The following is a 26,438-nucleotide window of genomic DNA, read 5'->3' on the forward strand; positions in this document are numbered from 1 at the left end:
GGTGTAGATGCACTTCAGTTGGGCTATTGATCCCACCACCTTTTTGGCGGGGGAGAAGCCCTAATTCCTACATGACCATTCTCAGGTGCTTCCGTGGTTTCTAACACATCCATAACCCTTGCATCTTTGCTGCCGCATGGATCTCCATCCCCTACCTCCACTGAGACGGCAGACCACAGGACCTCACTAGCACACCATCCCTCAAACTTTGGCATGCCACCTGCAGGCTTACCTCTAGCAAGCCTGGTTTTATTCCTTTCCCCTTTCAAATCTAGTTTAAAGCTCTTTCAATGAGCCCTGCTAACTCCTCTGCAAAGATCCTTTTTCCGCTTTGAGACAGGTGTACCCTGTCTGTCACCAGCAGGCCTGGTGTCAGGTAGACTGACCCATGATCAAAAAAACCCAAATTCTGCCGGTAACACCAGGCTCAGAGCCAGATATTGATCTGCTGGCTCTTTCTGTTTCTTCCTTTATCATTCCCTGCAACTCTAAGGATAGAGGAGAACACTACTTGTGCTCCTCCTTAACCAGTTGTCTCAAGGCCCTGAAGTCTCTCTTGATTGCCCTCGGACTTCTTGTTGCAACTTCATCGCTGCCTACTTGAAAAATCAATAATGGATAATAATCTGAGGGCCGTACCAGGGTAGGAAGTTTTCTCTTCACATCTTTAACCCGGGCACCAGGGAGGCAGCAGACTTCCCTAAGAAGTAGGTCCAGTCTGCATACTGAGCCTTCTGTTCCCTTCAGAAGGGATTCTCCTATGACAATGACCCATCTTTTTTTCTTTATGGAAGCAGTTTTGATGCAGGGCATAGGCTGACTTAACCTCGGCAACACCTCCAAGCTAGAACAATGGTCTTTGTTATTGTTTGGTTCCACTTCAGTTCCTCATACCTATTACACAAGGGCACCTAGGAAGGTGGAGTAGTCACGGGGGAGACGCACCTGCTGCGCTGGGCAGGAGCTTGTCACCATTGCCCACTATCTCTTAAGTCACTGTGTTCAGCCAGGCAGAGAGGGGATAGAGAATCCTCAGTGTCATGCGTCCTGTCTGCCTGTTGGGCCTGTCTCAGGGAAGGTAGGGTGTGATTCCAGTAGTCTTTCTCTCTCTCGCACTCCCTGATACTCCTCAACCTACTCACCCCCTCCCAGAGCTCTGTCACTAAGTGGAGGAGTTCCTTTAGCTGGGTGCACCTCCCACAGTGTGCTCACTGCTGCCCTCCGGTACTGGGGTAAGAGCAGGGCACAGCCTGCAGCCTGGCATCTGGCTCGCAGCGTTCCCACAGCACCTCTGTCTGGGAAGCAGAGACACAGAGGCAGGTTTTATGAAGATCAAGGTGTGGCAATGCAATACTTTGAATTAGGTTTCTTCTTCCAGATTAAACAGCAGAGGGGAAGGAAGCCACACGGAGTGTATGTGTTGGGAATGAGTTTTGCAGACACAGAACCTGAGAGGCACACGGAGGTGTGAAGGGAGGAAGAAAGCACATGCCAGAAGGGCAGATACACTCTTGGAGAGGTGTCCAAAGAACACAGAAAGGGGAGCTGGAGAGCAAGAAGAAATGAGAACATAACAGTTACTGAGGGAGCAGAAACTTTTTAGAGATGGTGACATGATGGGTGGAGGAAGAAAAGAGAAAACAGACGTGCCCAGATACTTTGAAAAGCATAGCTTTATGAAGAAGGCATTAGTGACAGAGATGGGAACGTGAGGAAAGGAATGAGAGAAACTCATTTCAAGGTTCATCGCATGTGAGTGAATAAAATATGGCTAATTCTCCCCTGAAATGAGGTATTGCTTGAGGGGGAAAGGGAGGGTACTGACAGATGACCTTACTTTAGGGTTTATGAGACTACAGGACATTTAGTAATACATCTTATAACATCTCTTGTGTGCCTAATTGTATAATGAACGGGTCTCTACAACTAAAAAGACCTTTTTTCGTCAACTGTCATGTCTGTTTTTGATATACTGGCGACTGTGTATTATTTTACAGGACTACAGTGTTGGGTCATTCTGATGTTTAGTAGCATCCTGTTGTCCATAAATCTTTGGTTCTCCTCCCGTTCCCTCAGTACCCGAGTGTGGACTGTGCCCTCTCAACAGGCTTGGACATAGGAAACGAGCTCACAGCTGATCTGGGTTTTGTTTTAATCCTCAAAATGACGATTTAAGAAGTTTTATTGCACTTCATACAGTGACGTAATTTTAGGACTTTGTGCCATTATGTCAAGAAGTGATGAATGAAAGCAGAACTTTTCACCACGTTGTCTGGGAAAAAAAAGAAAAAGGAAAGTTTTATACTGTATTTTGATTTTGGAGCTTTGAGCCACACCTGACCTTGAGCTCATCCAGAATTTTTCCCGTTTGTTTTCTTTTCAAAGGTGCTAGTTGGCACTGGTAGTAATCTCCTCTATAGGAAGCACCTCCTGATCTTGTAAAACTGGAACTTTTCTACCCCAGTTTCGTCAACAAAATTCCAGAATTTAATGTGCCATAGGGATTTCAGCCCACGAGCTCCAGGCCTCCTGAGCTGCCCTGACAATATTGCCTTTGTGCTGTTATTGTCAGAGATCATTAACCAGCCCTGCAGCACTTATTAATGTACAGCTAAAGAAAAAGAAGGGATTAAGCGGTCTTTAATTTTTTTTTCCCATCAGTTGTACCCATTTTGCTATCACTAATTCTTTTGATATAAATGTTCAGGTTAATTTGAATAAATAAAATAGAAGAATAATGGGAAACGGTCCACTCTAGGTAGTCTTTCACTGGAGTGTGTTTTTCTTTCTTTAATGTAAAACAATATAAATAATAAAATGCAATGATGTTGCATAAATTAACTGATTAAATACATTTCATATGTGTGTAGACTAACTTCCCTTCAGTGGTCAGCTTTTGTGCTGAAAACAAGAAATAAATGTACACAGATGCCAATAGGACATTGCTGTCAGATTGAATTAGTTGCTAATCCTCTACCAGCTGAAGGAGAAACACAGTTTCCGAATCATCTAGAGTCACTACTTTCAACTTTCACATGAACGTCAATCATTTTCACAAACAAAAAAATACGCATGCTGAAACAAAGTCGATCCACAGATAGTATCGCCAGTACTTGTCCCATAATCTCTGTGTTGTTGCTGCTTTGGGGCTAAATCAGAGACCATGATGATGATCCAGGGGTGTGGCTGGGAAGCACTTAAAGTTATATTTTACATTAGCCTGTATCCAAGTCCTTTTCACTCGAATGAGACTTGGGCACTTTCCTGAACAGAGATACTTTCAATGCTAAAATCGATGAAAATTACATTAGACTTAAGTTCAGACCTCTTCTGTTTTTCTAGATATAGGTACTTAGGGAGAAAAGGCAAGAAACAGGATATGGAGAAAGGTTTTTTCCTTGTTATTCTCAGTTTTATTTTTCTCATGCTGAATATTCCTCTTCCTTCCAGGTTTGACTAGAACCATTTCATTTTTAATTTTATTGCAAAACCTTCTCAGGCCACCACCATCCCTCTAATCCTGCCTCCAGGCGTTTTGCTCAGGTAGCTTTCTGCTTCCCCTGGTGCTTCGCAGGAACCATACAGTCCACCTTCCTCTCTCTCAGACAAAACTGTTCTTCTGGTGGCTGCTTTGCTAGGCAGTTCAAGCAAATACTTCTTTCTTCATGTTCTGTTTGAATTCTCTCTTCCCTCCAGTGCAAGAAATCACTACCTCCTCTTCTGGTTCCCCTTCTTCTATTTTTCCATTTTTTCTAGTCCTTCCCATCTTGCTGACTGTTCTTTGAGTGCCAGTTTCAGCAGCTCTGCTTCATCTCTCCCTCCTTATCTGTTAATATTTCTAACCCGTAATGTCATCTCCTCATCTGCAGCTGCGCATCCTTCTTCATGGCGTCATTCATCCTGGCGTTCTCCGTCACACCTTCCTTCAGGAGAGTCTCAGATCTCCTTTTCTGCCTTGCAATGTGCTGCTCGTTTCCGCTCTCTCTCCTGCCTCCTCTCTCCTATTTTTTACTTGCAAGGTTTCCCGTTAAATCAAACCCTTTCTGCAGCACTGAAAACCAGATGGGTTTGCAGAGAATTAGCTCTTGTATGTATGAGCTGCCGGGAGCATCCCATCAGGTCCTGTGCCATGTGCTACACCCCAAGGGGCGCAACGGGAGCCAGGCATATCATGCTACAAAAGCATCCTTCTGTCAGACTGATGCTTTTTGCAGGATAAAAACCTCTCAGTTCACCTAGTGTAAGTCAAAATCAGGATCGAAGCATTTTTAGGAGTTTATTAACAACACAAAATTAGAAGGTAATCAGTATGTTCAGTATTGGTAATGCAACACTAGCCACTTACAAAATCTTACTAAATTCCTACAAATTTCTAACACTGTTCTGTAATCCCAGAACACTCACATATGTGCACACACACAGAGTTACATGCAGACTCCCCTGCCAACCGTGGACCTTCCCCTCCTGACATCCCCCTGATGCACCGTCTGGGGAGGAGGCACACCAGGGAGACCCTCAAAGTGGAGGTCTCTGTGTGCTGCCCCTGCACTGCCATCCCAGCTGTGCAAGTTGCCCCCTACAACCTAATCCTCGCGGTATTTCATATACACGAGGCGTAGTAATGTGTTAGGGCTGTTGGGGCATGGAGGGGACGGGAGCCAGGCACAAGTCCCTGTTGGCGCCGCGGGTCCGGGCTGCACCCTCTGCCACCCCCTACAACGTGGCAAAGAGATGAAGTTCACTTCCTTCAGTGGTCACCACTGTTTTGTCATCCAAAGCCTTAAAAAGCACTTGGAGACTTTTTTCTGCGTGGAGTAGGTGGTGACCACTAGACATTATTATACACTAAAGTATTCCAGAGCATTAAAATCCCATGAAAATCTCTTTCCTTGCCTTTTTTTCTCCCTGTTCAGCAATGGTGAGGATTGGTAAAAGGTGTAATTAGAGGCACAGCAGGTAGCAGCTCTGATGGTTTCCTTTAAAACCCTGTCTTCAGTTGCTCAAAGTCTGTCTATATGTTAACCATTTAGGCTAACATTTTCCATGCTGCATGTCTGCCTCAGGCTATTTCTTTTTTCTTTTTTTTCTTTTTTTTTGAGGAAAGTTTCAAGAAAAAACTATTCCACTCTTCCTGAGACTGAGCATAGAGAAAAAAATGTAGCATTTTCCATGTTGAAAAATCTATTCCAGCTTTTTTTGATGAAAACTCTAGAACCTCTGTGGTTTTGTGCCATGAACTCCAAGTTTGGTTTGGTCCATTGTCCTTTTTTTGTCTTTATAAGCACTTGCAGAAATCAAGCCAAGTTTGGAGATCTGAAAAGAATATGAGTCCCTTTGAAGGGTAAAGCAATAAAAATTGTGTCTGGGAAAAGGCAAGGAGGAGGTTGGAAGGGGCTGGGCAGTGGGGAGAGGGGCAGGGTGGAAGGAAGGAGGGGAGAAAAGATGTGGTGAGATGCTTATGGATGTGTGAACATGTTCAGGAGGAAAAGTAGGAAAGGGTTGGAGACAGAGGAGGGGGGAAGAAGCAAAAGGAGGGTAGAAAAGAGATCTGGGCAGGGTGAAGGGGAACAAGGAGAGGCTGGGACAGACAGGAGCGAAAGGGCCCGCCATGGCAGCAACATGTTCCCCTACAAACTCTGGTCCCATTAGCTTGCCATTAGCCTTGAGTCTTTCCCCTGAAGGGCTCCCAGAAGATAGCCATGAATACTACTGGCAAATCGTGTCCCTCCAGCAGCAGGTTTTGCCAAAGATAATATCCTTAAAAATTGTTTTCTGTAGTTCAGAAGAGTTACTTCATTCATTGAAAGGCCTTTTAGAAGCTCCCTCCTGATGATGGTGCACCAAGGACCTGTGCAACTTTGATATTTCTGGGGTTTTGGGTTCAAGTTTTTGGGTTCTCACTCTTACAGGTTTTAGAGTTTTCAGAAGACACAACCACTTGCAAAATCCAGTGGTCAGAACATTATAAATTTAAATTTGCCAACTGAACTTCATCTGCTTCCTGTGTACATAAACATCCGTAATGTTTATGTACATTAAATGTAATGACATCGGCATGGACCATTTTTATGTTACTATGTCTGTGTATAGACCTAGCAGAAATACACAGATTGTGTCTTTTCACAGTTTACACATGCCATATTCCTCACTGTGGATACATTAATATGCAGTACCTTTTGCTACAGATTTTTCTGTGACTTGAAAGAGGTAATACCACTAGGTTATGTTATCCACTGGCTTTTTTTTTTTTAAAGTACAGCCTGTTATTTCTGCCTACTGTAAAGTTTATTCCACAAAAGTAGATGCAATTTGTAGTACAAAGTTAGACTTTCAGAGAACCATTCCATATGTTTAAAGGTAAGATTATATGGTCTGTTTGTATAAATTATGCTATGGAAAAGACTTAATTAAAACCAGTAGTGTTGCCTTTTTTATTTCATGTGAAGCAATTATCCTTTCTACATTTTAGTAGATGGTCGTTTTGGATTTGAGTTGCATTGAGGCAGAGAGTTTCTACTTTAGCTGTAATTTTTTTGTTGTTACGCACAAAAATCTTTTGAGGCTGTATGTATTCTAACCTGTCCGCCTCCACCCTCCTGCCCCCCAAAATGTTGGATCTCTCTCCCCCTGTTTGCTTGGTTCGTCTGGAAGAAATATTAATGGCTCATGGAAAGGAATGGCTAGCCAGGAAGAGAAGCAGGCAGAGGAGAGGCTTGCATTCAGGGTGGGACCTGTGTTATTGGAGATGGTGCATATATTTAAGAACTAAAGTAAGCAGAAATTCTTGCCAGAATGGAGAGTTAAAACACAGGTTACAAGCTATGCTGTGGTATTTGAAATTGAGAAGGAGGCTACCTGAAGACAAAGTAGCTTGGGTTGACTATGAAGAGTCCCATAAACAGTCTTCTACTTAAATCTCCAGAAGAGACGTATTTCTGGTGACTCACTAGTGACATGCTTAGGTCTTTCCACTATAGAAGCACATGCTCTTCTAAGATTTATCAACAGTGGATTTAAGAACGTGTATGTTTTTAATTAGGAGCAGGTTTGGCGAAGGGAATGAGGTAGATGTGTATTCCAACTTTTTTTGTGAAGCCCAGCGTGAGGAGGATGAGGAAGTCCATTTCGATATATCCTGAGTCCCTGCACCTTTTGGAAGCAGTTAATTCCTTCTCTTCCACGTGAAGAATGCCTCTGGTCTTTCAGCTCTGTACTCTCACCAGGGCTGAGCTTTGACCTAGTTGCTTTTATCCCACAAATTTGGATCCAGAGGAAACACAGGAATAAAACTTCTCATTTTTTTTATCCCTGTCTTGGGTTTTATTGTGCCTTGGACCAACCTGCTGGAAACTTTCTGGTGTGTAAAATACCTCTAGACTGTTGCAGTGTGTAAATTGCAATCTGCTAACGTTTTGTAGTGGCTTTGCAATATTTTATTTAATATTAAATATACTCTGTCCTTACTGTTTTCCCTGTTCATTTTTGGTGATAGAGTATTTGTATATTGGATGCTCAGTGAGATATAAATCTCAGTAGTCTCAGTACTTTGTTTTTTGTGTAGATGACGTCTCGTGGCATTCAAATAGCTTAGAAAGAGAAAAGTCCTTTGCTTAAAAAAATAGTGTTGTATGTTTATGTATACAACCCAATGACAGAGATGCTTAAATATGTGCGTATATTACATCCATGCAGTCACTCTCACCTCTATATTTCTCCACACAGCTATTCTTTTACAGGTTTATGGCAAATCATTTGACTGGTGAAATGATTTTAAATATTGCCTTGATCATGGCAATTAATATTCTCTGGTAGATTAGTTACACTGTGTGTTCAGTGCCAATTCCCATTCTCTGTGAACCATAGCTATGCTGGGTGCAGTTAACTGCTCTAGCCATATAGTCCCATAAAATCTCAATAAAATCTGAAAACTGTGGAGTATGGGTAATCTTGCTATAAATCGTAATAAAAATTACCCCTCTAGACTCTATATTCTGACCACTAAGTTCATGGATACTGCTGCTTTGTACATAAAGTTTTATGAAATAAATCGACCGATTCTGCTGCCCCTACCAGACACCAAGCTGTTTTGATTGAAAATCTGATAGGTGCGCTCAGAGCGTTTTCCATCACATAAAGCGCTTATAATGAACTTTAAATAGGAAGAAAAATGCCATATATGGGCTTCATATAGTATGGACCATCTTAGGAGGAGAAAATCATGAATGCCATCATTCCCACAGTGAGTGCATTTGTTAGGTCCATAAAGCCAGGATTCAGCTTCCTAAAGCACGTTAAGTAAACCCAAGTGTAACACTTAATCTCTGAGAGCTTCGTGTCAAACAGCTCATGTACCTCTGCATCGGGAAGCGTTGCTTCCACCATTCAAAATGTGTAGTGGCGTCTGTGATGTTCTCCTTTGGTGTCCTCCTGCTGGGGGACTCGGTGTTGGGCTCCTGTTCTCCGTAAACCTGCCAAGAAGGGGGATGTTCACTCATGTCCGCTCATGGTCTGGAGACAGACATCAAGCTACAGCATGAGGCTGGGGTTGCACAGTTGTAAAACCTATTTTCCAAGAGTAACCAAGAAGGATGGAGATTAGTCGGTCCCTCTGTTTGGTGTTTGGTCCACGCAGATGCGTTTTTTTTATCAGACGTATTTGAAACAGTGGCATTTTAAGAAAGAGCAAAAGAAGTCACTGTTGGCCGGTAGTTTCCTTCTTGAAGTATTTCAGGTACTGAACTGTGTCGTATGCCAAGTGTAGAGACCAAAGTTGTGGTTTAGACACTACAATATTCATAACTTGGCAGATGATTGGTTTTAGTGATGATTACTGTGTCCCCCTGTGAATTACTCCTCTTCCAAATTTGCCCACTAGGGCCCTGAGGCCAAAGATCATTTTCTTCAGTGTCGCTGCTGGGGACCGAGATACCTCTATGGCACTAAGTGAATGGTGGCAGGCGGGGAGAGACTGGGAACAAGCGAGACAGCGCAGTGCTGTTGCTGTTGTTCCATCATAAGGCGCTTACTGAGATCCCCCAGGCACTTTTGCTTCTTTCCCAGAAAACCAAGGCGTGACAGAGTTGCATGGCAAAGGCTCCTCTCTTCCCCTTCCCAGCAAGGAGCAGGTCCGCAGCGGCTCAACAGGGCACCGAGCCACTTTCCTCTGCCAGGGCCGGTACCCCAGCACCTGCTGAGAGAAGGGAGGGGGGCTCACACCACCAAATTCCCCATGCAGTCCACAGAGGCAAGTGGGTTCAGCACCTGAAGGTGCCCTGAAGGCACCCATCTGCCTCGGCTGGCTGTACGGGAGGGTTGGGGCAGTTGTATTTGCAATGCAGGTGCCTGAAGACAGGAGGTGAGAGGCTCTTCCCTCCCCTCCCAGTGTCACCCAGCTGCTGATGTCCAGGGCTCTCAGAGAGGATGGGGGCTGATGGAAATGTGTAGTTAGGTGCCATTGGGTCGTGGGGTCATTGTGAATGACAGATTATTATTATTATCATTAGGTTCAAACTACATCTTTCGCGGTGTTTCTGGCACTGGCAGATTGTAGCATATTGTGCTAAAGCATGAGTGCCATGTAATTTTCTTAACCATATTTTCCAATACCATCCTTCTGGGAGTTTGGCAGCAAATGTCGCTTTGTTACTTCAGTCCTTCCAGCTCTGCAGACACATAGACACACATGTGTGTTAACAGCAGTACTAATGAGATTCTTGTAAGTGTAAATTTTGGGGTGTCGGGTAGTATTTGGTTTTCCATTCCTGATGGAGGTTAGTGCAAAGCGACCATTGCTTACAGCTAGAGAGAATCTTCTTTTAGCTGCTGTATGCCAGCATGCACTGGAAGCAACTGGAGAGGAGTTTCTAAGAAAGACATTTGGCAACAGTAAGCATAACTCTTTCTGGCTTATTTGAGGTACCTTACGTTTCTGCATAATTTAAACTTCCATTGCGATAAAAACCTGTGGCTGTGTTTGCAAGAGCAAACACGCCAGCTGGGCGTGGATCAGAGCTAGCAAGCCCAGAGGGGCCTGCCCCACCATCCAGGCTGATGTCTCACCTAGCACGGGCCTTGGCATTACTCTCCCCGCTGCAGACCTGTGTAACCCTGCTTGTGGCTGGCAAGTCTAGTGGGTGGATGTCAGGGCCACTTGGAAATCCCATCATGAGCAATCATTTTGATTAGCGGGTTGAACATTAGGCATCCTTCAGAGAAAGCAGGGTGTGGAGTTCAATATGTGAAACAAAAGCAAACAGACTCTGAATTTGGAAATCCTTTCAAAAAGCAGAAATAGATTTTTAATTATTTTAAGAGACCAACTAAGCGAGATTCAGTTTTTATGATGATGTGGTGTATCAGCAGATCTACATGTATGTATGTTTACAAAGTTATTAGCAGAGAAGTTAATTTAATGCAGAAAACTGAGGTTTTAAGATAAAGTGAGCCAGAGGCTTCAATATTTCAGGATGCTGAAATTTTCTCTCTCTGCTTTCACACCAGCAAGCATCATCTCATAATGAGTCATTTCGGCATTAGTTAATACTACGTGGCTTAGCTATAAAGAGAGGCAAAACTCCTGATGGTTACTTAGTTTTCTCCTGCTCTTAAATATTTCATTCATCTTTAACCCAAGGGGCTCATATTTGCCTTTAAATCAAAGATTGTAGATGTGAAATTACTTCTAGTGGGTCTTCGTGAGCCTACTGATGGGATGAGTTTTCATCCCTTTCACTCACAGGAGATTTGTCTGGAGAAAATAAATCAGGTTGTGGTAACTGAAAACTGCCAGCTGTGATAGCAGTATGTATGGCCCTTTTCACGCCGAGAAGGGCCCAGATTCAGGGCACCTGCAGGCATCCATCTGCAGGATTTCTGACGGCACTTGGCCTTGCCTGACCAGGTCAGAGCACTTGAGCTGCGTATCCCTAAACAATTGCTGGAAAGAAGCAAAAGGATAAGGACATATTTGGGTGGAGCCTGAATATGACAGACAGAGGTTAGCATTTACCCGACAGTCTAGTAACACCAGCACGTGTGTGAGAAGTGAGAGTAGGCATGCTGGGCTCTTGTCAGCCTGGAGGGATTTAAATCCGCAGTCCCCCCTTCCCAAGAGATGCCCCAATGTGGACAGGAGCATCAGTTTAGAGAGTGGAGAAGGAGAAAAATACCCTGATGGCGTGGCCCTGTGCTCAGGTTATTCCCCTGGGAAGGTGGAGGCTGCGTCCTGTTCCGAGGGGTTCGTCTGCCCGTAGCAGCTGGCAGGCTGGATCCTTCCCGGAGATTTTGCTTCCATGACGTGGCTAATCCTGTACCATGTCAAAACCGATGCAGCCGTGTGCCAGAAAGCACAAATTCAATCAGTGCTCATTAGAAAGTTGCTGTGCAAGTTTAAATCTGTTCCAGCATTGTAGAAAGGGCAATTTTGTCTTGAGAAACAGGCTCAGGTATTGCCTGGCCCCCACAGCCAGCATAAATTTTAAAGCTAAAAACTGTTCAGTTCGATAGAAATAGAAGCAAGCTTATATCTTATCCAGATCAGATTTTTTCCTACTGGCAACTGACAGATACTGTATTAATGATGGTAGACCAAGTTCTGGTCTAAGGCCAGAACATATCATAAGGCTGATATGTGCCTTACGTGAGACCCATTTGCCCATCTTACCTTAAAACAAGCGCAGAGAGTGAATTCGCTCATACCGCCCAAAGGGAAACTCCTTTTTGGTACAGTTTGGCAGAGGGGCCATTGAGAAGTGACTGCATATATGTACATGCATCAAGAGCAATTCTCTGTACTTTCTTTAGCAAAAAGGATCATTGTTTCTTGAGGCTAACAAGGATGGAAAGCGACGTGGCCGCTTGCAGCCTTCAGCGCTTGCAGGCGTTCTTAAATAACTCCCCTGGCTTGCCAGTCTTTTCAGCATGGAGTGCTAACAGCTTGCTTCTGTAGCTCCTGTGCACTCTTTCAATGACACCTTTGTCCCAGGAAAGCAGTCTCTGACTCGTTTCTTTTTGCTCGCCTCGCCTTAGCCTCATTCACACTTCACAAAACCACCGGATAGCTGTGTCAGACAAATCTTGCCTTTCAAGAGGAGTAGCAAGGGCAAGAAAACCAGCTCATTTTTAAGGCTTGAGCTTTATTAATGAAATGTGTCTGCCTGTGATAGGGAGGACTCGATTCAGTGACCCAGCCGGGTCCTTTCCGGACCTGTAGTCCTAAGTTCAAGGAAAAGCTTGGTCATCAGAGCAAGGTACAGCACGAAGGGAGGTTAAAATGCACTGGCATGTTTTGTGGACTCTCCTCCACCTTGCTTGCCAATTACGTCCCATTACTCACTTGTCCTCCACCTTTTTCATCTCATTTGCTAAATTATCTCTTGCCTGCATCTCTTCATTCTTTCCAGTTTGATGTTCGTTAGGCCAATAATTACTCTTAATTCAGCGTTGATGAACTGCCGCTGGTATTTATAAACCTTGGTGCCAGCAGTTCGACAGTTGTTCTTAGATGTCCAAGAGAAAGTCAAAGCTGTTGACATAAGTAGGAGTCATGAACTCTGAATGTATAAAAATCCTCTATGCAGTTTGCACACTGTAGCGAGTGGTGAGGAGGAGATATCTGTTAGGCTTTTGGCCAGTTGGTTATTCACATTGCTCATTTGGGGGAGGAGAATAGCTTTAAAGGCTGTTTTCCCTGCAGCAGCTGCAGCCATGCTGATGAGAAAACAGGGCAGTTTACACCAGCTGGCAGTGGCGAAGTTCAGCCTTCTGGTTAGTCACCTCGGCTCCCCAGCGCCTCGGCCACCCAAGTCTGCAAGCTGAGAAGAGGTCACAAATGGAGGAGGGGACAAAAAAGGGTGTATATGTGGGCTGACATTAAAAAATAAGGGAATAATCCCTAGATCATTCTCTAATTTAATTATCATCTTTAGTTAGGTTCACTGCAAAAAATATAACAAAAAATGTCTTTGAATTGCCTGCCTTTGAATTTGCCCACTGATACGTTTCAGTTCCTCGCCTTTTGTTCTCACCGTGCTCAAGTGTAACAGCACCTTGTGATGTGCTCAAACGTTGGCGTCTGGTGGGGCAAACCGTGCCCAGTGGGCCAAATTATCCCTAGGTGCAAAAGCACAACCCCGTTTGACAACTTCATGGCTATGTTAGGAGTATACAGAGTACGATTTACCTCACCGAGCAGAAACAAAAAGGTGGTTAGCGTTTTAATGTAATTGAGAGTTTTCATCCTAGCACATTCCTCTGGCAATCTAAAACCAACACCAAATATCATAGGAGTCTCGATAATATCTTAAAAGCTGGCGATCTGCAATAATAATGAAACAGAGTGTCTTATAAGGAACAAAAGTACGTAAGATTTTTCATATACATTTATACTGTCTCTTTTTATGCATGTGTATTCACACTTAAGTGATCAAAATTTGTGTATAATAACTGTATTACAGACTAAACTATGTAACAACTTTTGTGATTTGAAGTTAGGCTTAGGTTTAAACATTAAGAAAGTTTCTGAGCTAGCTACTTAAAACTTTTGCTGTAGTGTAAGTCCAATTAAGCCACCGTTAATACAAAGTATCGCATACATAGGTTTTTTGTTACAATTTTAATTTTATTTACAAACGTTAGCTTTCACAAAATCATCACATATAGCAGCGTTTAAATATTGGGCAGATAAAAACATATAACTTCTTGCAACGAGATTCACTTTAAGAAAAACTGAAGAAGTAATGAAATAAGCAATAATGATTTCATCCTTAAAGTTGCTTTTAAGAAGGAACATTAGGGAACAAGACATCCTCAGAAATAGCACTTCTTTCCAAATAGTTTTCTGGGGCTGAATCAGCTGACTAGATAGTTAGTTCAGTTGCTCTTAAATCAAATACTAGATTATCCCTAATGCTTAGATACGCATTGAATACCATCATCTGTAAGTCATGATTTTAAGAAGCACAGTCGGAATGGTCCTCATTCTACCTAAAACAATTAAATGTTTTGAACAATTTCTAGGTTGCTGTACGTTTGTATCATGCAGGTCATTGTTCATTGTCAACAGTCTTTGCTTTGACAAGCAAAAGGTGTTTTCTTTACCACACATGAAGAAATAATAAGCAGTCCAAATGTAGCCAGTATTACCGAGGCACCTAAACTGTGCTAGTAGAAAGCTAATGGAAGTCACACTGTGCATCTGTAAATGCACTGTGCTTCCAGAAGGGGCTGTTGCGTAAGCTTACTGAATATATTTTAATAGTATTTTCTTTACAAAGTTCTTTAACATCAGAAAAAATGTAGCTGAAGGGTAGTCATAATCACTCACTGTTCTTTTACTCAGAGGTGGTTCACAGCTAAGACATAAATTAAAATTTAAGACCAACTTTCCCTTGAGTCATCACTCATTTGGGGAGGCTTTCTTTTCGAGAGCCCAGCTATCCATCAGTGCTACTTTTATGGCTTCACAGCTCCTGGAGTATCTACAGGCCTCCCATTCTTCAGTGTGACTCAGTCCCTTTTCTAGAGTCAGTGAACACAGTAACATAAGAAACATGGCAAAATGGGAAATTTAACTGTGACTTTTGGAGTGGATGTCTAGCCGTAGGCCCGCTGAACTGTTAATGATCTCTAAAGGGAGCCTGTGATACCTGTTGTCCAGGGCTGCGGTTAGCCGGAGCTGAGTAGGAATGACAGCTATCTTTCTTGAAAAGCACGTCGCAAGACCCAGAAAGTGTCCTATCTCTGGACTGCAATACAGGAGAGCACAAGCTAACAAACTCAACAGTTAGATTTTTAAATAAATAATCTCGGATTCCCCTATTTCACCTGGCCAAACAAAACAAACACATTTTTAAACAAATCTCTTTGCCTGTCTTCCCCTTCCTGCTCCTCCCTTGCAGGGTCAGGCATCTCTCCAGTTTTGCTCTCTACTCCAGCTGCTTTCAGTGCCTCTCAGCACTTACTAATCCTACATGGTATTTCATGCTTGAGGAGGGATGTCTCTTTCTTTACATCACCTCCGAAGTTTGTCTCTGGGTCTGTCCCCTGACACAAGCAACCCCCAGTTCCTCTCAGGATTATCCCAGGTCACATTTGTGCCCCATTAGTCCCCCTCACACCCGTCTCTTGGTTTCCTCCCTCTGCCCATATGCGGGTTGTGCTTACTTCCCTTTGGAGGGCAGCAGCCAGGAGAAGAGGGAAGGCAGGTAGCCCACCTTTCTGCTCCCCTTTCCTTTCCCATCTCTTTTTGGCACAAAAAGTAACTCTGGTGGGTTGATCTTGGCTGGCTGCCAGATGCCTACCCAGCTGCTCTCACAATCTCTCTCCTCATTGGGATGGGAGAGAAAATAAGGTGGAAGAGCTCATGGATTGAGATAAAGTCAGAGAGATCACTCACCAGTTACTGTCACAGGCAAAACAGACTTGACTTGGGGAAAATTAATTTAATTTATTGCCAATTATAAGTAGATTAGGATGGTAAGAACCACCCCACCACCGGCCCCTTTTTCCCAGGCTCAATTTCACTCCTTCATTCAGGGGGATGGGGAATGGGAGCTGTGGTCAGTCCATAACAGCTCATCTCTGCTGTTCCTTCCTCCTCGTGTTGTTCCCCTGCTCCACCATGGTCTCTTCATGGTGAAGGGCAATTCCCTCTTCAGATGAAGGAGAATCTCTGCTCCACCATAGAGCAGCATGTCCTTCCCTCCTTCGTCTCTCACCTTGGTGTCTGCAGGGCTGTTTTTCACACTTTCTTCCTCACTCTGCCTGTGTGGTATTTTTTTTGCCCTTTCTTAAACCTGTTTTCCCTGAGACGCCACCATCATGGCTGAGGGGCTCAGCCGTTCCCTGCGGTGGGTCAGTTGGAGCCGGCTGGAACCGGCTGTGTCCGGCACGGGGCAGCCCCGGCCTCTCCTCACAGAGGCCGCCCCTGCGGCGTCCCCTGCGAGCGCCTGGGCACCCGCACCCGGTGCATTGCCATACAGTATGGATACTGTAAGCTGTGGATGGACAAAACAATCCTGCAATTTCTGATCTTCGCCTGTTCATAAGACCTGAGACTGTGTGAGTTTTCAAAAAAATCTGCCTAAGCCTACCCGCCATCAGTCACCAGAAAGTTAGTTGCCTGTGTGAAGTTAGACGCAGCAGCTTTGCCACGTGTAATGTGGAGGGAAGGCTCCTTCCCAGGTTGACACTGGTGTTGAATTGAGTCTGAAATCAGTACAACTGAGGGTTTTTTGACACCTAACTTTTAGTTGACTGGAGTGACATGTGTCCCAGCCTGGTATCTCGTAATGGACAGTCGAAATCAAAGATTGCTCCTAAAATTTTGCTGTAAAATTTACTCTTGAGTGTGCTGTATTGTGCAAAGCGGACATAGTCCTTTCTCTTTGCTTTCTGAAGACATCCAGAATAAGTAACTTGAGGGTAAACTGAGTTTTTGACAAATCTTATGTGTGCAGTTTTATTTCAGGTCCGCCGAATGCGTTGGTGTAGTCTGTGTGTGTTCGCACGCCTGCATGCCGCTGGAAATGCTTGCGCCTAGCTGTAGCACCGCTAGATGCCTTTGAGAATCCATCACCTGATTTGGGAAGCTCAGCACAAGCGGTGCCATCCAGCCTGAGCGAGTGGATGTGTTGTGCACCCTGACGTTGTTCTGGGACAAGATTAATTTCAGCACGCTCATATTAATCCATTATATGTCTCTTTCCAGCACAAATGGACCCCCGAGGCCTATCTCCCAGACAAATTAAAAGTGACAGTGATGATGACGACCTGCCAAATGTGACCTTAGATAGCGTTAATGAAACTGGATCTACAGCGCTCTCCATAGCCAGAGCAGTACAAGAGTAAGTATCGCATTCCCAGAGCGAGATGAGTGTTGCTGAGGTGCTCCCTGGCCAATGGAGGCACCGGCCCTTGGTGGCGCCGCAAGGGTGTCCCCCCAGCTGCGGGCCGGCATACCTGCCAGCATCTCTTCTGTGTAGCTTTGTTCCCTTTAGGAAGAGATGGCTGTATCTCTCATCTCTCTCTGATTCTCTTTTCCTTTCTTTCTCTCAGTCCTCATTATTAGGTAAAGTTTCAAATTGAAATTGTTTCTTCCCCTTTATTTACTTGCAAAGCTTGCAGTGTTTTTATATCCAAAGAGAGACCAGGTTAGACTTTCACTCAAAAAACATGAAATTTTTTTCTTGACTGAAAGCAGCATCAAGAAGTTTCTTCTAGTTGCTGTCAAATGGGAACTACCTACATTTCTCCTGATGGACAGTGTCATTGAAAGGACATTGAAAGGCTTTGAACAGTTTTTCCATTACTATTATTTTTCTGTGTACTTTTACTCACTGGATGGACAAATAATTTCTTACTGTAATGTCTGTATTGCTTGTTTAAAAAAAAAGAAAAAGTTTATCATGAACATTAGCAATTCTGTAGATGCATGAGCTTGCTCAGTCACTGTAGCAGCTGGAAGGGAACCAAATGTGAGGTAAATAAGTATTAATATCCCCATTTTATAGGTGAGGAAAATGAGGTTATGCGTAAAGGTCACCCTGTAGGTCTGAAGCAGAGCTGGAAATAGAACTAGAGCCTCCAGGCACTGAAGCCTGTGCTAGACCCACAAAACACATTACTTTATCTGAGACTTTCAAAATATGGGCATTCTGGATGTTATTAAATAGAAAGGGATATAATAAAGGCCATTAGACATTGTTATTAGATAATTTATTATAGATGCATTTTAAATGTCTTATCTAAAACTACTTAGTTTTGCTTTGTTTTCCTGGCCATCAGTAGCCAAAAGCACTGACATTTCCAAAGCAATGTCCTGTTTGCTTAGAGGAATCTAAGCCGTGTTTGAGGGGGAACTACTTTTTTTGGGTGTTCACCAGACTTCCACTAATTCATTTTCTAATCAAGCAGAGTAACCTCAAACCTATATTCCCCTTAAGCAGAGAGGGAGTTCTCTATAGGCAAGGCAAGGCAAGGCGTTGGCTCTCACTGTAATTAGCATGCTCCCCTTCTGACAGTGATAAAGGAAGGGAAGCTTTCTTCACCAGTGACACTATTGCTTGATAGACAGGCCTCACACATATTTTGAATTCGCTAGTTACAACACCAGGCCCTGAAGTGCTAAGTATTTTTTTTCTCAGTTTATAGCACACATAATAAGCCAGAAAAGTAAAACAACCATCATGATTTTGCACTAAATGGTTCTGTCTAATTAATGAAAAGAGGAAGCATGGGGTGCTAGCAAATACTTCTAACATATGACTAGCAGGCAGATACTATTCTCTGTGATTGATATTGCTTGGACACTTAGAGAATTGGTCAAACCATGAAAAGGTTTTTTAGCTTTTTCACAATGCATTCCACAGTTTGTGAAGGTAAATGTGTTGAATATTACTTGGCTGGCTCTGGAGCTTAAGAATTAAATTAAGAAATTTAATAATATAACATCAACTCATCGTTGTTACAGGTTTTATTTAAACAGTAATCTGTTAGTTTATTTCAAAAGCCCCATTAGGAAAATCTAATTTGACTGTGATCTGCAATTTGTCTTCTTTTTTACTTCATTCTCAGTCACAGACACGACACATACAGCTGCTGAGCTGAAAAGAGACGTTAGCACATTAGACCGACTCCACTCAATCCATTTCTTTCTTGGTCTATAATATAGTGCCTTACAGCCAGGCTCTATTCTTAATTTAGGCATCTAACGTGTACCTTAATATTAGACTTTAACAAAGTAGTCCACTGATAATAAAAGCCCACATTCTACATACCCTTGTTGCAGAGAGGAAAGTGCCTTTGAAGCCTTCCAAAGGGAGATCCTGTGTGTTCAATTTCAGCGTCTAAACTTAGCAGACAGGAATTTCCTCTGAGGATGTGGAAAGGCACCTACTGTTCTGCTGAATAACCGGGCAGCGTAGGGGCATGCATAGAAAGGCTGCTTCAGTAGGCAGTAAAGCATAGGTCTAAGCCAAGTGCCTAAGTGAGGTAGGCTGGACCTCAGAGTCTGGAAGACTGTCCCATAGAGTGTGTTCTTTCTTAAGTGAGCTTGTAAGCTCTTTCTTGTGAATAGTTATACAGTTAACAAGAAAAAATAACTTCTTGCTGAGAGAGAGTCTTCTCTTCTTGTGGGATACTGGCTGGGAAGTACAGCATGGCACCTCCAAAGGGATGGCAGCATCCTTTCCTTCAATACTGGATTGCTGTTGTGCAATCTTGTCTTTGTTAAACAAAATACCAAGCCTAGTTTGTAGATGCTGGTGGCAGGTGCAAGACAACAGTTGACCTTTTTCTGGTTGTTTTTCAGACACGTTTTAAACTATCCTGCATAAGGATTATAAGTATATATATGCATGTGTATATATATATTTGCCTATTGCCGCCTATTGTCCAGGAGCAGAAAGGGATTTCAAATGCCCTGTGGTAGGTATTTGCTTTGGGTCAGTCTTGTACAGCCTGCGGGGCTGTGGGGCATTGCCTTGGTGAGGCTCCTGACTTTCCCTGTGTGCTGTCTGTGGCATTCAGGATTCGTCTCGCGTAGTTAGACATCTGCAACATCAGTATCTGCATCCGAGCTAGTTATCTCGCCTCCCTGCATACGGGCTGGATAGCAGTTGCTGTGTCCAGGCGGTAATTCTTTTGACCTATTCTAGCTGTCTAATTTAGGGAGAAAGAGAGACTCAAGCCCATGAGCGCCTGTTCCTCTCCATTGACTGCAGGCGGTGCAGACAGCTGCCTGGGACACACATGTCAGCACTGCAGATCTCTGGTGTGAGGTGAGAGTAAGGCAATCCACGGCGCCTGACTGGGGAGCCAGCGCGCCAGAAGCTGGGAGTGACAGGACAATATTGAATGCTCCGACATCTTCCCTTGGATCTAAATCTGCCAGGTGGGGTTAGCAATGCCAAGGTTTTAACCACAAGCTGAAGGAAATCAACTAGTCAGTGTTGGGGGAGGAACTGTTTTTTTAATATGTCCGTTTTTAAGCTTGTTGTCTTGGAAGTTACCCTTATGTGGCTGGGTCATAGGACAGTCTGGAATGCCTATATGAAAGCTTTGCTTTTCACGTCCTCTGAAACTGGAAGGCATCCTCTTGTGTTGCTGCTTTGTTTCAGGTGCACTACAGTCTTACAAGAAAAAAATTCTTACCGGTAAAAATTGTGACAATCAGACACTGAGAGACACATGTTTGGCATTAGTTCTTATTTACTTAAACAGAATGTAATTTGCTTGCATATTTGTAAAATAACCAAGTATGACTATTTTTTTCTCAGGGAAATTGCCTTCTTGCTGCTAGCTTTATATTGGCTGTGCTTCCAGACTTCTCAGTAGTTCTTTTGGAATGACTTCATAGTCCCTCTTCAGTTCAGCAAACTCAATCAATAATGTAAAGTTATAGATAAACAAAGTCATTATTTCAAGCAGGGTACTTTGGTGAAATTTCTTTATGTGACAGTGCTGCTTTATGGCAGTTTCTATGCCTTACCATGATATGGGCTAAGAATAATTTATTAATCTCGGATAATATGCTCTGGCTGATAATAAATATTGCAGCAATATGTAGATTACAGTGGGCTTTGCATTGTAAGCAGCGTTTCATCCTTTTTGTAGCGTGTTCTACAAACTCATTTTGGCATGTAGCTCTCTAACAAAGAGCAGATTTGCCTCTACATGCCTGACACCACTGATGCTTACTACACAGCAAGAATAACATCATATATTCAGGGTCAAATCTCAGATATGCTCTAGAAATCTTTATGAAGCCAAGGGAAGAGAAGGTATTAGTCAAGCCCTAGAAGACCAGTAAAACTTTTTAAGGGCCCCCCTCGAAGGCAGCATGCTGTTCCCTCAGCCTGGCAGCCCTTCCATCCCTAGGTAGCCCTGATGCAGCAGGGCTCAGGAGCCATCTCCATGGTACGTAGTAATGCAGACCCTGAACTGGGCATTCATCTCCTTCTTTCCCTGCACACTTGTGCAGTGAAATACATCATTACTTTACAGCATGCAGCGCTCTCTCCCTGAACACACATGACATAAGATCTCCTCCTTGCAGAGGCTGAGGGCAGAAGTGGGAGAGGCAGAGGGTAATTTTTAGCATGAATTTTTGATCAGTGTGTTGGTAAAAATCCAAAGATCCAGAAATTCCTCTTTCTCTCTCTAGACCTTTTTCTCCTTAGGGGGTATAGGCGGAGGGAACCCCTTTGACAAAACCATTTTTTCTTTCAAATAATGTCAAGGAGAAGGTGGACTGTGCATATAAACTGATGATGCTTAAGGTAGCTTCTTGTTTTTCTGGGGTGATGGAGAGACAGAAAATTCAGAGAGGAAATCCTGAATACTTGTAGTTATAGCTGCAGTTAATTCATAGAAATGTGATTTGTCATTTGTATGTGACCATGGTGACCTTCAGCGTGAACTCTCCTTTGCGCTGAGCTGGGTGCTGCTGAGTGCTTGTATGAAAATGAGATTAGGGGCTTTGACCCTACCCCCCGTTCTCTTTGGCTACGTTATGTGATTGATACATTGATACTAATGTGATCATCTTACTTTATTTTTAAATTCTGCTGTCTTTTATTATTGCAATACAGTGGAAGATAGTTTTGGATACTGCACTAGCAAAAAAGAAATTCCACAGCATACAGACAGCATAGCCACAGTACCAATGTACTCTCTTAAATTGATATGTATTTTTCAAGTCTGACTTTTTTTCCTTAGATCTCTTTTTTTCTCCCTCCTCTTCTTCAATGTAAATCAACTTCTGTGGTTGATTTTTATCTCTTTTGAAGTTTATAACTGTGTTCCCATCAGCCATTCATTTTCTACACTGATATTGTCTGTTTTCCTGCTTCAGCTGCAGTCATTACTACCATTGTGCTATTCATTATAGGGAACTTTCATCTCAGTTTTTTCTTCTAGTTACAGACAAAATACTTTGTCCTGAGTCTCCAAGAAACATAAGCGAGGGTGTTTTGGCAGTACTTGTGTGAACTTTGCTTCTCTCTCCTCTGGTACATCCGCCCTCCGTGAACAAATGTTCATTTTAAAACTGACACACAATTGGATGGTGATTTTACAGATGGAGAACTGACTAGTGCTGGTCCAGAATTTCTCAGTAAAGCGTTTTTTTCACTGGAGAATGCTAATTTGTCTAAAGGAAAATCGTGGGAATACATCAGTTTCAATTTTACTTTTCTCATGAAGATTTCCCAGGTCTGGGATGCATTTTTCCATTGCAGTAAGGCTTTAGAGCAGAAGATTGCACAGTTGCTGCAACACTCCTGGGGGGAAATTGGACCCCAAACTCAGAAAGCAGAACTGCTCGTGGGCCTCCCACCTCCCCACAGGCTGTTATGCTGTGGGGGTTCTCCTCAGCCTCCTCGAGAGTCACTCTGCAAACTGAACTGACTTATTAAACATTGATAGAGAGAGAGGTGTGTATGCAGATACATCAGTGAAAGACACTGGTGACGCAGAGCCCTGTAAGGCAGGCAATCATCTGTATTATGGTTGATGCCCCCACTGTGTTGTTATTTCAGGGATGTTTCTGTTCTAGTTTTGTTTTATTTTTTGTCAGCAGTCTCAGGTATGTGTCCTGTGGCAGAAAAGAAAAGGTTTCTGCGGTGAAAAGTGTTGCTGGGTCACAAGTTGGCTAATGACCCAAGGGTCATTAGCCAACTTGTCACCATTGAGCTGGCAGAGGTGTGCTGTGTCTCAGCTAGCTTAGGGAACCTCTGGGCAATACTGGGCTGTCCAGTTCAGACATATCCTTGCAGCAAGGTTCATCTCTCACAATGTAATCTATCTAAAAGTTAGGCTCAACTATTTTGGATTTCCTCAACAGAGAGATGTGCATACTTCTAGGTCCAATCATCTCATCAGTTGTGATCATCTACCTTTTGGAGGTGCCTGCCTTCCCCAGTGTTTATAAAGGAGCCTGGACAAATGGCTTAGGGAGAGTGATAAACCTTAACGTTGCTGAAGTTGTATATGAGGAATCCCCCTCTACGTGATTTTCTAAGGCCATGCTGGAAGTCTGTGACTCAGGAAGAAACTAAACCAGTACATCCGAACTTTGGGCCTATGCAACTACTATAAGTGTGATTTCTTCTACCTGCGGGCGGTTCAGATAACTCGCTAAAGAAGTACTGGCTTCTTCTACAGTGTATTTATATGGCACTTTACAAACTTTCTTCTAGTAGAATTTCAATTCTCAGAATCCTCTGTTTGTATATAAAAATGAATGTGCCTAAAGCTGTACTAAGGAATTCTACTGCAAGAGCACAAAAGCCCTATATATCTTTGGGAGTTGCTCTTTAGACACTAACTATGAGCCTTTGGTGTCAGTAATCCAAACAGACCTGTACTATTCTAAAAAGGTTCTTTTTCTATTTTTTTTCTTTTTCTATTTTTTCTGTTTTTTTCCCATATGCGATATTTTACAAAAAAAAAAAGTTTAATAACTTGACAGTTGGGCAATAAAATCAAAGGATGCCATTCTGTGCATGCACGGAGATTCTAGGATTTTTGGTGTGAAAATTTGCTGATATATGTCCCAGAGCCTTTTGCCAGGATAACAGATTTCCCATCAGCCAGCGATCATTAGGAACAAGTGCCAGGTGGACGGCAACTGTAAATCAAAAGCAGCCTCTACAAAGAAACTGACATCACTGCCTGCTTTGAAAGGATGGTATTGTTTAAATGACAGTGTATTAGGAGATAGGGATACTGTCAAATTGTTCCCTGAAGAAAGCTAATTTGAAAATAAAAGTGCTTTTAGCTTGGTCTACACAAAATTATGTTTTCTTATCTCCTCTATAACAGTAAGTTACCATGACTGTTGAGTAGATGAATCTAGAGTAAGGACACATTGCCATTAGGATGTCTGTTCTCTTCTCTTGAATCACTTTGAAGTGCTAGACATGGCTCTTCAATATGTATTTTCTCACACCATTGCTAGGAGTAATATTTTCCTTTTAAGAGACATATTTAAATTAAGTGCATATTAAGCTGGAAGAACCAAGGAATCCTGGCTCTGCTGAAGTCCAGAGGAGTTTTACCATTAACTTCATTTGGTCTAATGATTAAGCTTAAAACTGTAACAGGAGTCTGGATGCTAAAAAGAAAAAAAGTAACTCAACACTTAGGCTATTTTTGGGACCAGCACGGTGCAGCGAGAGAGGTATTTGTAACATGTATGGGTTCATAGATACCTTTCTGTATGTCTCTTTCATTACCTTTATCTATCACAAGCAAACTTGCAAAGATCTTGTTTCCCAGCCTCAGTTCAGTGTCTATATTGAATTATCTGTCGTAGTTTGACTCTAGTCGGCAACTAGGCACCACACAGCCACTCGTTCACCCTCCCCCCCCACAGTGGGATGGGGGAGAGAATTGGAAGAGCAAAAGTAAGAAAGCTCGTGGGTTGAGATAATAACAGTTTAATAATTGAAATAATATAATAATAATAATAAGAAGAAGAAGAAGAAGTAATGGAAAGTAAAACAGAGAGAGAGAAAAAAAAAAAAAAAACAGGAAAAGGAAAAAAGAACAAGTGATGCAATTGCTCACCGCGTGCCGACCGACACGCAGTCAGTCCCTGAGCAGCGATCGCTGTCCCCTGGCCAACTCCCCTCAGTTTATATACTGAGCATGATGTCGTATGGTATGGAATATCCCTTTGGCCAGTTTGGGTCAGCTGTCCTGGCTGTGCCCCCTCCCAGCTTCTTGTGCACCTCTTTGCTGGCAGAGTATGGGAAGCTGAAAAGCCCTTGACTTAGTATAAACACTGCTTAGCAACAACTAAAACATCGGTGTGTTATCACATTATTCTCATACTAAATCCAAAACGCAGCACTATGCCAGCTACTAGGAAGAAAACTAACTCTATCCCAGCCGAAGTCACGACAATCTCATATAATTATCTTCTCAAAAATAGATTAAATTTGTTAATTAATTTCAATTTTAGTCTAAGAAGTGCCAATCATTTCCAGGTAGTTATCAAACTTTGCCATTATTGTGATTTTACATTACTACATTTACACAAATGGGCTTTGGAATAAAATGCCCCAAAACAATAGTGTATGATTATAATTCATATAGTACTTTTTTTCTTTGGAGTGCTTTGCAAACATTAACTCATTAAATTGTACAGGTCCCCTGTGTGTTCAAATATTATAATTATCCGCAGGTTAGTGACTTGCTCAAGGCCATGCGGCAAAGCAGAGGGTGAGCTGGGATCAGGAATGTCTGCCTTCTAGTCCCATGCTTAATCCACTACAATGTGTTGCTCCAGGGTGAAGCTTGAGTCATTAGTGGTTAGATATGTGAAATGCATTTTATTGATAGGGAGGCAGGCATTGTGTAATTGCTTGAAGAGCATGACACCGAAGAATGAATTATAAATAACATTATGCATTACTGCTACCTAGTTAGCAGTTTGTACACCTATTTGGCATCTGTTTCCCCAGTGATTCATTATTCAGCTTTTTCTGTTTTTTCTTTCTAAATCAGCACAGAAAGCAGAGGCAGAGCTGTGTGTATTAAGAAATTCAGAGCTCTAGCAAATACTCATGAGTGTGGATTAGATAGCAGAACACTGCCAGAAAAAGCCACAATAAAACTACCTCAGTGAACTGCTACCTTCACTTACTGATAAGAAAAAGAAAGAGCATTGTCCTCTGCTGTCACTTGCGCCAAAATTACTTCTTTTTTCATTATCTAGATCAGATAAGTTTTTATCTTTCGTTTTCCATAAGGCAGTTCCTGTGATTTTGTGACAGACAAACAGGCAGCACAATTAAATCTTAATAGCAGTGCTTATACTGATTTATGGAAAAATGTTTCCTGAGTGTTTATATCAATGCATGCAAAAACACAAAAAAAGTTGTGTAGGTCACAGGTATGTAAACTGCATGCAAAGGAGGGCACTATTAAGAGGGGAACATTGTTGAGCAAGGTGTAATTGAGTGAGCATGTGAATACAGGGATCTACAACAAAAAAACCCACATTTTTTCTGCCATTTTCCTTTTTCCTGCACAATGGGAAAAGGTTGTGCTAGGTTTTCCCCTTTATTAGTTCAATCCTCTTTACTAGTAGTGACTCTATCGCAACCTCATTTCTGACAGCAAGTTCTTTTTAGGCTGGAGATAAAGAGGAGTGAAAGGAAGTTCCTGGATGATGGATATGGAAGAGTTTTTTGTGCTGAGCCTGTGTGCCAAGGAGGTGTCGTTCTCCATGTGTATGTGACTGAGGACATGAGTGTTACTATTTTGGACGCATCAAGAAAAGGATAATTGGAGCTTAAAGCCACCACACATATGAAGTTACTCTACCAAAATGAAAGGAATTGAAGGCTGAAACAAGGAAGAAAGCAACGCAGTGGCTGAGATAATAGCATCTAACCCTGAGGTGTGTCAGAAGTAATGATAGTCACAGG

At 42.7% G+C, this 26,438-nt stretch overlaps 1 protein-coding gene across 2 annotated transcripts in view; it reads left to right on the plus strand.

Moving 5' to 3' along the window:
• KLF12 (Kruppel-like factor 12) overlaps positions 1-26,438 on the plus strand; it is a 253,528-nt gene that overhangs the window by 159,093 nt on the left and 67,997 nt on the right. For both annotated transcript variants that reach the window (XM_009323519.1, XM_009323520.1), the window contains one exon: positions 16,709-16,844. In XM_009323519.1, the coding sequence (XP_009321794.1) occupies positions 16,709-16,844 (136 nt within the window). The remainder of the gene's footprint in view (positions 1-16,708; positions 16,845-26,438) is intronic.

This window comes from Pygoscelis adeliae, unplaced genomic scaffold, assembly GCF_000699105.1.
Source record: "Pygoscelis adeliae isolate BGI_AS28 unplaced genomic scaffold, ASM69910v1 Scaffold44, whole genome shotgun sequence".
NCBI classification, from domain to species: Eukaryota; Metazoa; Chordata; class Aves; order Sphenisciformes; family Spheniscidae; genus Pygoscelis; species Pygoscelis adeliae.